An 11946-nucleotide genomic window follows, 5' to 3' on the forward strand; every position below is an offset into this window, starting at 1 on the left:
AATGCCATATTCCATACATATCCTTTTATTAATTGAACTAAATTAGCAGTTCATATCCCTAAAATTGTACTTTATTTTAAACTCTCAGGTATGGTTTAGGAATGATTTATTACAAGCAAGAAAAATTCAGCCTTGCAGAAATGCATTTCCAGAAAGCACTTGACATCAATCCTCAAAGTTCAGTTTTGCTTTGCCACATTGGAGTAGTAAGTAGCTTCTAAGTATTGTTCAGTTAATCCCTTTTGAAATGTTTGTTATTGACTTAATTGCTATAGTGAAAATTGGGACTTTTTGTTACTGTTATTCTTGAAACAATATCCTGGATTCTTTTACAGCCAAAAATATCGTCTTTTTGCTTGGCGTAAAGAGAAATCACTGGAGTACCCTCATTCTTTGAGCAAGTTACTTAATTTCTCTGAGCTTCTATTTTATGAATGACAAGTAATACCACCTTGCCTACCTCGTAGAGTTATTTTAACACTCATATGAGACACTTCATATTTTTAAAAGCAGTTTTCCATGTTAATATTTAGCTCCTAAATTAAGTAATTAATATACTGAGGCAAACGATTCCCTGTATTTTAGCCTCTGATATAGATGTGTCAGAGCTAATTGAAATTCTTATCAGGTGGTGTGGATCGCCAATTTATTTTTTTAATGTATCTGATAAGTTGTACTTTGATAGGATAGGAGAAAAGGTATGTTTGCTTTTTAAAATCTCATTTACTAGTTTCTCTGCAAGCATGTTACCTTAATTTTTTTTTCCTTTCCCTTTCTCCTTCTCCCCTCTCCCTGTTTCCCTCTGCGCCCTTTTCTTTCTCTCAGCAAGTTTGGTTTTTGTGGGAACAAGCATACAATATGAGGAAAATGTTATTAGTTTGGAATTTCACTATTCATTTTGGGGGAAGAATTCTAGTTCTTTATAATAATTTTCTTAAAAATTGAAATGGTAAGTTTTATAGTTGGATACTGTGCAAAAAATATAGAGAAAATATGTCAAAGATTTTTTTTCATCTCTTTACTTAAGATAAACCAAACTTGAGTATCTTTTGATACCTTTTAGTGAAGTTGGACATTTTTTAAACAAAGCTTTCTTCTAAAGTTATTGTGGAACAGATTGTGTTATAATTTTGAGTGGTTTATATGAAGTTTTTATACAAAAGAGTATGCTTCTTTGTTAGGGAACTAGTATTTAGGATTTCAGTTCTGTGGGCAGAATATTTGACCACATGTAGTAATAACCTTCTGCAAAGATCATTGCATAGATGAATTTAGCACCAGATGTTGGCAGTACCTGCTTTCACATTCTTGTTCCTTAAAGTTCCACAGCCACATCCATTCACTCCACTTTATTTAATTGTATTTATTTATTTATTTAAATTTATTTAGAGATTTTTAAGGAACATAATTTCAGTTTTTAATCCCACTTTCCAGTCACACTCAAATTCCAGGTAAGAGACTGGGTCATGGTTTCAAAATTATACATCATAAAACAGACAAAGTGTGATGGTTGAATACCCGGCACTGACCAGTTTCTAAAGGCCATAGTCCAGCATTGTGTGATCTGTGGGTTCTAAGACCTAGAAAGGTCACTTGTCTTTGCTATAGTTTCCCCATTTTTGTTTTTGTTTTGGTTTGGTTTTTTTGAAGTATAGTTGATTTACGATTTGTGTTAGTTTCAGGTTTTCAGCAGGGTGATTCAGTTATACATATATTCTTTTTCAGATTATTTCCCATTATAGGTTATTATGAAATATTGAATATAGTTCCCTGTGCTATACAGTAGGTCCTTGTTGTTTATGTATTTTGTATATAGTAGTTTGTACCTGTTAATCCCAAACTCCTAATTTATCCCCCCCCCCGCCCCCCTTTCCATTTGGTAACCATAAGTTTGTTTTCTATGTCTGTGAGTCTGTTCCACTTCATTTTTAACATATAATCCATCTAAAGAGGAACATAGCAGAACATGAGTAAATAGTGAAACTTGGTTGGGGTTTTTTTTTTTAAGTTATTTAAAATAAATTATTTACTACCCAGAATTACAGATCAATGGTTTTCAAATATGTAAAGTGAAGAACTATTTTTAAAACAAATTCCTAAAATAGGTAAAAGTGTAGTTGTTCTGAGTGGAACAGGGTTGGTAAGTTTTAGAGCCAAATCCTCTAGGGGTTCTTGAAAAGTTTTGAAAAGTGATATTTAGTGGACCATAATAAATCTGTTAAAATGTGAGTATTATCTAAATAGTGCAGATTTTCTTGTGAAGGAAGACCAAGGTTTTCCTTGTCTTTTAGGCTTAAAGGTAACCAAATATCTACTCTAAAGATAGAATTTTGATTATCATTATGGAGGGTAATGTTGAATTGGGAGCTTTGTTGGTTTTGAGTCACACTTTTTGGTTTTCACCTTTCCTCATAAATATGAAAAGGAAACACTAATAGAATCTTTATTTCTTATAGGTTCAGCATGCACTGAAAAAATCTGAGAAGGCTTTGGATACCCTAAACAAAGCCATTGTTATTGATCCTAAGAACCCTCTATGCAAATTTCACAGAGCCTCGGTTTTATTTGCAAATGAAAAATATAAGGTAAGATATATATATAATATATATCTCTCTTAATAGGCTTCAACATTACACTGCTTAAACTTTGCCCCTTTTTTAATAAACTGAAAGTTATTTATACTTGAATTTTTATCTATTTTCCCCATTTTTAAAAGCTATTAATTTCTTTTTTGTGCCTGTGTGATTTTATTTTTTCATGGAATACTCATAGGAAGGATGGGTGTGTGGATATTTATGACTATATGGTTATCCCTTATATAAAGATTTACTATATGGAAAGGTAGTTATCTTCAATGTAAAACCTAAACTATCCTGTTAGGACCAAAATACATGAACAGATGACAAATAAATGTGTGTGCATTATTCAACAAGTATTTATCTGAGTATGTATTATATGTCAGGCACTAGGAATATAGTGGCAAGTGAAGCGACCATATTTCCTGCATTTGAATAGCTTACCATCTAGTACCCTTCTAGAGGGAGAACAGACATTAATCAAATAATCACAAAAATAATACATGTTGAATACATAAAGGAAAAGTATAGTGAGTTATGAGATCTTGTAACAAGGAGACTAGGTAATCAAACTATGAATACAAAGTTTTGATTTAAAGTTCAGGTTACTTTTTAAATAAATTCAGGCTCTTTCACTAAAAAGAGTTAAAAACTTAAAAAAAAAATCTGAAATTTAAGTGCACAGAAAAACTTGAGCTAAATAATCTGTTTTAGTAGACTCTTTCCCTAGAAATCTATTCTTTCAGTACACATTGAAATTTGCTGAAATAAAAAAATTCAAAATCAGTGATAAGCCCTTAATTTTTTTTAAGACTAATAAAGATATATAAGGGGATTAAATGTATAATTGATTTGTGATTTATTCAGTAATTCTTCTATTCTTGCTCTGGTTTTCTTTATGAAGAAGTGGATGTCTAATCCTAATCTTCTGTCCTTTTAAAACTTCGTTTAAATCTAATAAACACTTAACAACTTTTAACTTGCTCTTTCAAGTACTATAATTGTAATTTAGCATTTGTTTTCATGTTTTTGCTTCATTGTACTTCCCTAGATATGTGGTCAAGTTCTTCAGTTGAAGGATTTTATTCAATTTATTATTCTTAAAGCCATTTTAATGCTATCACATTTACCAGAAATGCCATGTAAATCAGCCTATACTTGCTTTAAGAAGCCCATGTTCTAATCTGACCCATTATCCAGGCCATGATGGTTATAGTCATTTTTGAGTACCGGCTTGGAGAGTGGCTAAATTATAAGGCCTGCTTTGATGCATGGATTAGATATAGGTAGAAAAAGGGCATAAGGAACAATTCCTGATTGCTTCTGAAATGTCTTGCTTCCGAAATGAAAATCATATTGTGTTAGAAGGCCACCTCAGTCTCTCTCTGGCTAAAGCATTGTTAGACACCACTCTATTTAATGTGTTGTATTGATATCTAGTTGTGTAAGTCTTAAGTCTTTTAGGGCAAAAATGACAACTCTGGTGCTGTGTTAGACACTATTTCTCAGGTTTGCAAGTAGATTGTCGGTGGGAGGGAAGCATGATAGATGCATGAAATTTTGATAACAATTATAATATGCAGTCATGCAAAGAAACACATCAGTTCTGAACTGTGTGTGGTGTAGCAGTAAAGAAGTTTTGGGGTACGTTCTCTTGATTGAAGTTTCTTTAAAGCAGTGATTCTCAAAGTATGGTCTGGGAACTTCTTGGGTGAGTGGGTCCCAAAGACCCTTTCAAGAAGTCTACAAGGTCAAAACTATTTTCATAATAATATTTAGATGTTATTTGCTTTTTTCACTTTCATTCTCTCACCCATGTACAGTGGAATGTTCCAAAAGCTACTTGATGTGATATAACAGATTGAACACAGAAGTGGATAAGAGAATCCGACTGTTCTCTGTTAACCAGAGATTTGCAAAAACATTAAGCAGTGTCACTCTTCTCACTGACGTTTTATTGTTCTGATTAGGAAAGTATTATGTTAACATAACTAGGCCAAATTCCTAACAGTGGGACTGCTGAATCAATGCTTACATGAAGTTTTTAACTTAATAGATAATGCTAAGTTGTCCCCACACAAAGTTTGCATCAGTTTACAATTTTGCCCTCAGTGATGAGAATACCTGATTTCCTTCACTCATGTTAACCTTATGTAACATCAAACTTTTAATTTTTTCCATTTACTAGGTGAAAAATCAACAATATCTCATTTGGAGAGCCAGTATTTATTTTTAATCATCATATCTTTCTTCTAAATACAAATGCAGTTTTCCTATCCATCTTTTCAATCTCCTGAACCCTTTAACAGTGGTCTGAAGATTACTAGATAATTTTAACTCAGAGGGTTAAATTTTAGGCTCTTCGAAGTAAGCCAGAAAGAGAAAAACAATTACCGTATGCTAACTCATATATATGGAATCTAAAAAAATGGTACTGATGAACCCAGTGACAGGGCAAAAATAAAGATGCAGTTGTAGAGAACGGACTTGAGGACACAGGGCTGAGGATGGGGGGAAGCGAAGGGGAAGCCAGGATGAAGTAAGAGAGTAGCATAACATATATACACTACCAATTGTAAAATAGAAAACTAGTGGGAAGCTGCTGCATAACACAGGGAGATCAGCTCAATGATGGGTGATGACTTATAGGGCTGGGATAGGGAGGGTGGGAGGGAGTCGTGTCAGGGAGGGGATATGGGGATATATGTGTAAATACAGCTGATTCACTTTGTTGTACAGCAAAAACTGGTACAACAGTGTAAAGCAATTATATTCTAATGAAGAACTTGAAAAAAAATATTGAATGAATAGAGGTAGAAAGACCAGGTTAAAAAAAAAATTTTTAGGCTCTTCTTCGTTAGTTAAAATGACAGGTATTCATTGGTATTCAAAGCTTAGTGCCTGTGTCAGGGAAAAGGTATATTAACAGAACTTCAGAGTTGTTCTGCAACTTAGTTTTTAAAACATTTTCATATACAGTGTGATGGAGTTTAGTTATCTTAAATAAAATGGTGACAAAAGAAAGGGTTGTCACCTCCATATTGCACAAAGAATTGTGTTTTCAGTGAATTCTTGCCATTTCTTAGTTCCTTTTGTCATAAGTATTTTTCATGCATTTTATTTTCACAATGAATTAATGCAACAAGGAGGTACATTGATTAAAATCTAGTAAGCTTTAGTTAAGATGATTTGGGAAATTAAGTAAAAACACTTGCTTAGTCAAAACTGTAAAAGTTTGCTACTATGTTTTTCTTTGTTTTTTTCAGTCTGCTTTACAAGAACTTGAAGAATTGAAACAAATTGTTCCCAAAGAATCCCTCGTTTACTTCTTAATAGGAAAGGTAAAGATTGGGACCCTGATTCTAAACTGTGACTTTCATAACAGATATTAACTTTTGAAGAATAAATATAATATTTTATCGTGCAGCATCTATTGAGCAAATTCAGCTAGAGCGCTGAACTAAATGCTCTGGAAATAAAGAATGGATTTAGTTTTAACATACAAGAAGATGATGAAAGCAAGAACACACACCCTGTAACCCTAATCCTTCTATAGTTTTGGACATATATTAGCACTTGCAGCCAATGACCAGTAAGGAGTTCATAACTGAGGCTACCTCACGGAAAGCCCTTAGCTTCCAGTTATCAATAAAATACTCAGACATCCCCCAGAAGAGGAAAAGTAATGCCACTGTGTTGTCTTAGTTTGAAAAAATGGCTTGCAAAATGTCCAAGGCCAGACTAGTCAGGACTTTACACACTGGGTGCCTAGATGCCAGTTGGTTAAGGTAGCTGAGGACAGTGGACACGTGCTAAGAGTTGATGAATTATATCAACTCCACTTAAAATCAGTGTAAATGAATGTTAAGCAGCTTGTAGTCCATTTCTTTCCAATATCATTGTTCCAGACAGTAAGATTTATTAGAAGCTCATTACCTGAGAGACAGGCAAGGAATTCTGAAAATATATCTGAATATATTAAAAGGAACAAAAATTTGTATGAATTTTTTGATAGGATGAAAATGTATCCTACTCATCAGAATGAATTTATAGCAGATAAATCAAGAGCCTAATTTAAATTTAAAATGTTTAGGATTTTATAGCTGAAGCTTACAACTTAATGAAAAATGTAGTGCTGCTGTTTATTTTTAGGTTTACAAGAAGTTAGGTCAAACGCACCTCGCCCTGATGAATTTCTCTTGGGCTATGGATTTAGATCCTAAAGGAGCCAATAACCAGATTAAAGAGGCAATTGATAAGCGCTACCTTCCAGATGATGAGGAGCCAATAACCCAAGAAGAACAGATCAGTGAGTATCATCCATATGAATTCGATTCATATGGTTATTCAAACCAGAAAGCTAATTCAAACCACCACAGCAGAGTTAGGTAAGATGAAACAGATCGTTCTCTATGGCACAGGGTAAACATGGAAATTCTTCGAGTATTCAGAAAGCTACCTTTTGTATAAGGATTTGGGACTGCTTTTTTATTTTATTTCTAACCATGATAGATTCTTTATACCAAATGAAATTTTAAGGGAAATTGAACAGAGTAGTATAATAACAGTGTGCATATGGAGCCAGGTAACTAGTTTCAGTTCTGGATCTAGTGTGTTCTGTGATTTTGACAAATGTATTGCTGATTTTTACCTAAGCTTCAGTGTATGTAATGCCATATCTGCTTCATAGGAACGTGGTAGGTGTGACTATGTTGAAAACATTGTAAGTGCTAAGTGAATGAATAATAAATTTGTGCGCATTTTAAAGAACTGACTGATCTGTAGTAGTGGCTATTCAAATTCTGTGTAGCTCTCACAAATCTAAGATCTAAATATATGGCTAATATATTTAAATGGAGAAGTCAAGAAAAGAGGAGGGAACAAAGAATTATATTGATAGTTTAAGGCAGTAGATACTCTATCCCTGTATTGAATCAGTATATTGTACACTGAAACTAATATAATATTGAAAATCAGCTATACATCAATTAATTAAAAAGCAAAAATATATATACTCTGTTCCTTAATTGAGTATATATCTTAAAATAACTAATGAGAACCAAGACTTAATAAGAGAATTGAGAGACCTCTGATGAGATAAACTTAAGATGCCTTTGTTCCAGAAATATATTTATATTCTATATTTCTGTAAACTAACAGGGACTATCCCCAAAGTGGAGTCAACTATTTAGATGGAATATCAGTCTTTTTTTAATATCTCAGAGAATAGTTTTAATTCTTAGGTTAGGAGTAGGAATTCATTAGGGAGAGGCAGTTTTAGTATTAAAACTCTTAAAGCTTAAATGCAATAAAATAATCTTAGACATGCTGTAAAATAAGGAACTTGAATTGCATTTTATTGAAGGATATCAGGATTTTTAAGGGCTTTTATTTAAGGTCTCATCTCTCTGAATATAATAGTTTTCTTTATTTGCTTTCATGAACCAACAAAAAATATTTGTCAGATACCTTACTGTAGACTTCTGTTTTATTTTTGAAGTGGGAACAGATGAATCCCAGGAGAGCAGCATGACAGATGCAGATGACACACAACTTCATGCAGCTGAAAGTGATGAATTTTAACTTCTGGAAATCAGACTTTTGCAACTAGATGTGTGACTAGTGCTGACATGTTTCTTGTCCTTCCATATACTGAGTCTTCACTGTTGAGCCAGCAGTGTCATCATCCACCATTTATACCCTGAGTGTGCCACTTTCATTGGACCCTGACTGTACACAGAATGAAAGGCAGTGCAATATTTAGCTGCTAACAAGACTGGCTCTTTCACCAGTATCAATGACAATTTGAGGGTAGGGTGGGAAACTTTCTTTTCTTTTTTTTCTTCTTTAATCTCCCTTTGTTGGAAAGCTATCATGGAAGGAAGAGTTATGTTTTATCTTGAAGGAACCATTAGATATGGAAAATAGTGATGAACCAGAATCTCTTGGTCGCTTTTCCAAAAATTTGTTTTTACTTGGTTCTGTTCCTGTTAAATAGAGTGACTGACCTTCATTTCTAGGTTCTTCAAGAATGGTGTTAACAAGTGCCAGATGGAACAATAAAAGACATTGCCTACAACAGAGTAACTTGATTGCCAAGGAATGTAAATTATCTTAAACTTGCAAGTGTCTCCCGTAAACAAATGTAATGGGCATATTGGAACTCATGTGCAGGAATCAATATCCCTCCATACAGTGTACACGTGTTCTTGGCAAGAATACTTTAATGTCTAACCAAGAATTTTAATTTTTTCATCTTGCTTCAGAGTGTTGATTATTGTTGTCTTGGTATTACAGACTTTAACATTGGTCTTTACCACATTGCCTCTTCTCTTTGAGCTCTGTGGGATAACCTTTTAACATTCAGAGATGGTAGAAGGGATGCCCACTGAAAAGCCAAAACAAGGCTCTTAATAACCATTAAGTTCACCAGAAGAGTCAAAATGAGAACACTAAGTGGAAAGACTTTAAGAGATCATGATAGTAAAAGCCTTAATGCAATCAGAATCCTACCATAACCTTGAATCTATATTTGTTCAAGTCAGTTTCCCTTTGACTTTGCTAAGTGTTTAAGCAGGGTGCAAGAATGTGTGGCTACCTTTGGTTGAGGTCATTTCCATTCTTTTCAGCTCTCTGCTTCAGATTATTTTCAGTAGTGTGAGTCACCAAAACATTTACTGAGAGTGATTGGGTTTAGGATATTATAAACTTTTAGCTGCAAAAAAAAACCCCTGCTCTTACAAAGGAGATGAGTTCTCGCTTGAGTTTGTCATAATATAGGTTGATGTCTTTGGGGAATGACCACAATTTTAAAGATCTAATTATGCATAATAAAATGGGAATTATTGGAATTTCATAGTAACCGATTTAAAGTCTTAAATTGTGTATCTCCTTTATTGTAATGTATTGAAATTTTTAGAGAAACTTTAGTTGTTAACATTTTATTAAGTGCCAATGTCAGAATATAACAAATTTATAGTTTCTTATGAATGACAGGCCTACAGTTATTGTTTTGGATTATTTGATGAAGGACAAACTTATCTACTGGTTACCTATGTTTGTTAGTCAAGCTGTGAAAATAATGTGGATTACAGATGTGAAAAAAATTTTAGCCCATAGACTCAGTAATTTTCTATCATTTACTATTAATCTGCTGCTTTGAACATGGATTAGATACCATTACAAACTAATTCAAGTTGGAGTCTTAGATTAGGTATTGGGTGCCAGAGAGGTATTTAACAAAATTTTCTACCTAAATCTGTATATGTGCTGCCTAAAAAGAAATAATTTATAAGAAAAAAGAAAGGTTGTGAGTAAATGAATATCACTAAAAATTCCCAAAGGCTAGCACTTGGATTCTAACAAATATTCCATTTTATTATCCATTAGTTCTGTAATATTTAATTTTATATTCTTTTATTTTTTTAATTGGCAAATCATAAGCCAGCCGTATAACAGTATCAAATATAGAGTTTCATAGAAAGCTTTGATCTGAGCCTTTTGTTCCAAAGCTTGGAGACAGCTATGCTCAGAAAACAATTTGCTGATGTATAATTAGTTATTTTTTGTAGTAGGAATTTATGTCCTGTGCCAGAAGTAAGTTTCTGGTACTAATTTTGAGACCAAGGATAAAAGGATAGTTGTGGAAGGCACAGCATGGCAATGATTGGCTGAGGGATGATCAGCCTAAGCTTGACGTGATTGCATTTTCCTCACACCTCTACTTTCAAAGTTATTTAGGTATTTGAAGCCTTACTTCCCACCTATTTACTGTTTCTGGCTTTCTCTTCTTTTTTTCTTTCTTTTTTTGCATGGAGTGGGGATCAAACAACCAGAAGAAGGACATGCATTTTCATCAAGCAAAATGTTTGCTTCAAATTTCAGAAGTTATTTTGAAGGAAATTAGAAATACTAAATACTTTGACATCCTTTTTTCTCTTTAAGCTTTTCACACATGTGTACACACACACACACACACACACACACACACTCACTCTTGTTCAGAAGTTATGTTGTGGCATTGAATATTTTTACACCTTGGAAATGGTTCTTAACTCTACGATTTTAGAAGGTTGGAAATATTTTTTCAAGAGAACAATGGTACTCAAAATAATGAAAGGTGGTCCTACTTTTTCTGTATTTCATTACTTTAAAATTTTTATTTTTTCCAAGAACTGCAAGTAACATTTGAACCATGCTGCTGTTGTACCTTAAACAAAAACTCAGTGATAACCAGTATTTAGTCTATTAAAAATGCTCTTTTTGAAGAAAAAAGTTTGCAAGTCTCTGTTTAGCCAGAGTATATAGTATGGGTCTTCACGAGAAATATGGTGACCTGTTTTCTTTGTGAAAACCTGGAAAAATTCAAGTGTGGGTGTGATGTGTGTGTTCTGTTTGCATTGAAACAATGTAATTTTGTGTCTTTTTGCTTTTCCTGACTTATTTCAAAAATTGTACAGTCTTGGGGGGAAAGTCTTTTCTGTTAATATATTTGCAATTCATTAAAGGATATGGAAAATCCAAATAAATTACTTTTGAAAGCAATTTATAATCAAGTCATTAAAGCTATATAAGAGCTGTGCCATCTGTATTTTTATAGTAAGGCACAGTAAAATAGTGAAAGATGATAGTTTTGTGTTCCACAAAAGTCTAGGGCAATGTTTCTTCTTTTTTTTTTTTTTTTTTTTGCTTACACCCTCTTTTATACACACACACACATACATATATCTCACACTCTTTTTTTTTTTTTTTTTTAGTATTTTTGGAATTTCAAAATAAATATTGTGACCAAAAAATGGTACCTTTTAGAATGTATTTTTCCCAAACTACAAAAGCCCCTTGCCAGCAGCTGCTACTTTGCAAGTCAACTGCTTATTATTCTTTAATCATGTGATTTCTGAAATTCCTTTAAAAGGGACACGCAGCTTTTTTGTTCTAATTAGAATCTATTTTAAATATCAAGATCTGAAAAGTAGAATATAGAAACCAAATTTTACTCTAGTTTGATATCTTGGGAAAAGTGTAAAGATTTGAAGGATTTTGTTCAGAATTGAAGAAGGGTAGCATTAGGGGAAAAGATATAAAGTGGGGTGCACTGGGCAGATGAGAGGGAATGACTCAGACTATAACCTTCCCTAGGAGCGGCCATTTGCTCTCAGCATCAATACAAAGAAGACCAGATCTACCTTTATCCCACAGAGGACTGAGGATCATATGTGTTAAATCATGGAAATGCTTTGTAAAACTATAAAGCACTGTACAAATACACAGTGGTATTATCAGGGTGGAAGTGATGTTATAGAAATATCACAAATAGGAACACACATATACACATATAGTATAGATTATGTTATACGTATAAGCTGATACT

The 11946-nt window shown here is 33.2% G+C and overlaps 1 protein-coding gene across 9 annotated transcripts in view; it reads left to right on the top strand.

Annotated features, from left to right (window-relative positions):
- Positions 1-11120, top strand: part of CDC27 (cell division cycle 27) — a 56422-nt gene extending 45302 nt beyond the window's left edge. For 5 of the 9 annotated variants that reach the window (XM_057715325.1, XM_057715326.1, XM_057715327.1 and 2 more), the window contains 5 exons: positions 89-206; positions 2457-2585; positions 5843-5917; positions 6729-6885; positions 8077-11120. In XM_057715325.1, the coding sequence (XP_057571308.1) occupies positions 89-206; positions 2457-2585; positions 5843-5917; positions 6729-6885; positions 8077-8159 (562 nt within the window). In that variant the 3' untranslated portion in view covers positions 8160-11120. Of the gene's footprint in view, positions 1-88; positions 207-2456; positions 2586-5842; positions 5918-6709; positions 6886-8076 lie in introns of all 9 variants that reach the window. The other 4 variants (XM_057715329.1, XM_057715330.1, XM_057715331.1 and 1 more) reach the window with 2 other exon arrangements.
- Positions 11121-11946: the final 826 nt, after the last annotated feature.

This window comes from Hippopotamus amphibius, chromosome 17 (genome assembly GCF_030028045.1).
Source record: "Hippopotamus amphibius kiboko isolate mHipAmp2 chromosome 17, mHipAmp2.hap2, whole genome shotgun sequence".
Taxonomy (NCBI): Eukaryota; Metazoa; Chordata; class Mammalia; order Artiodactyla; family Hippopotamidae; genus Hippopotamus; species Hippopotamus amphibius.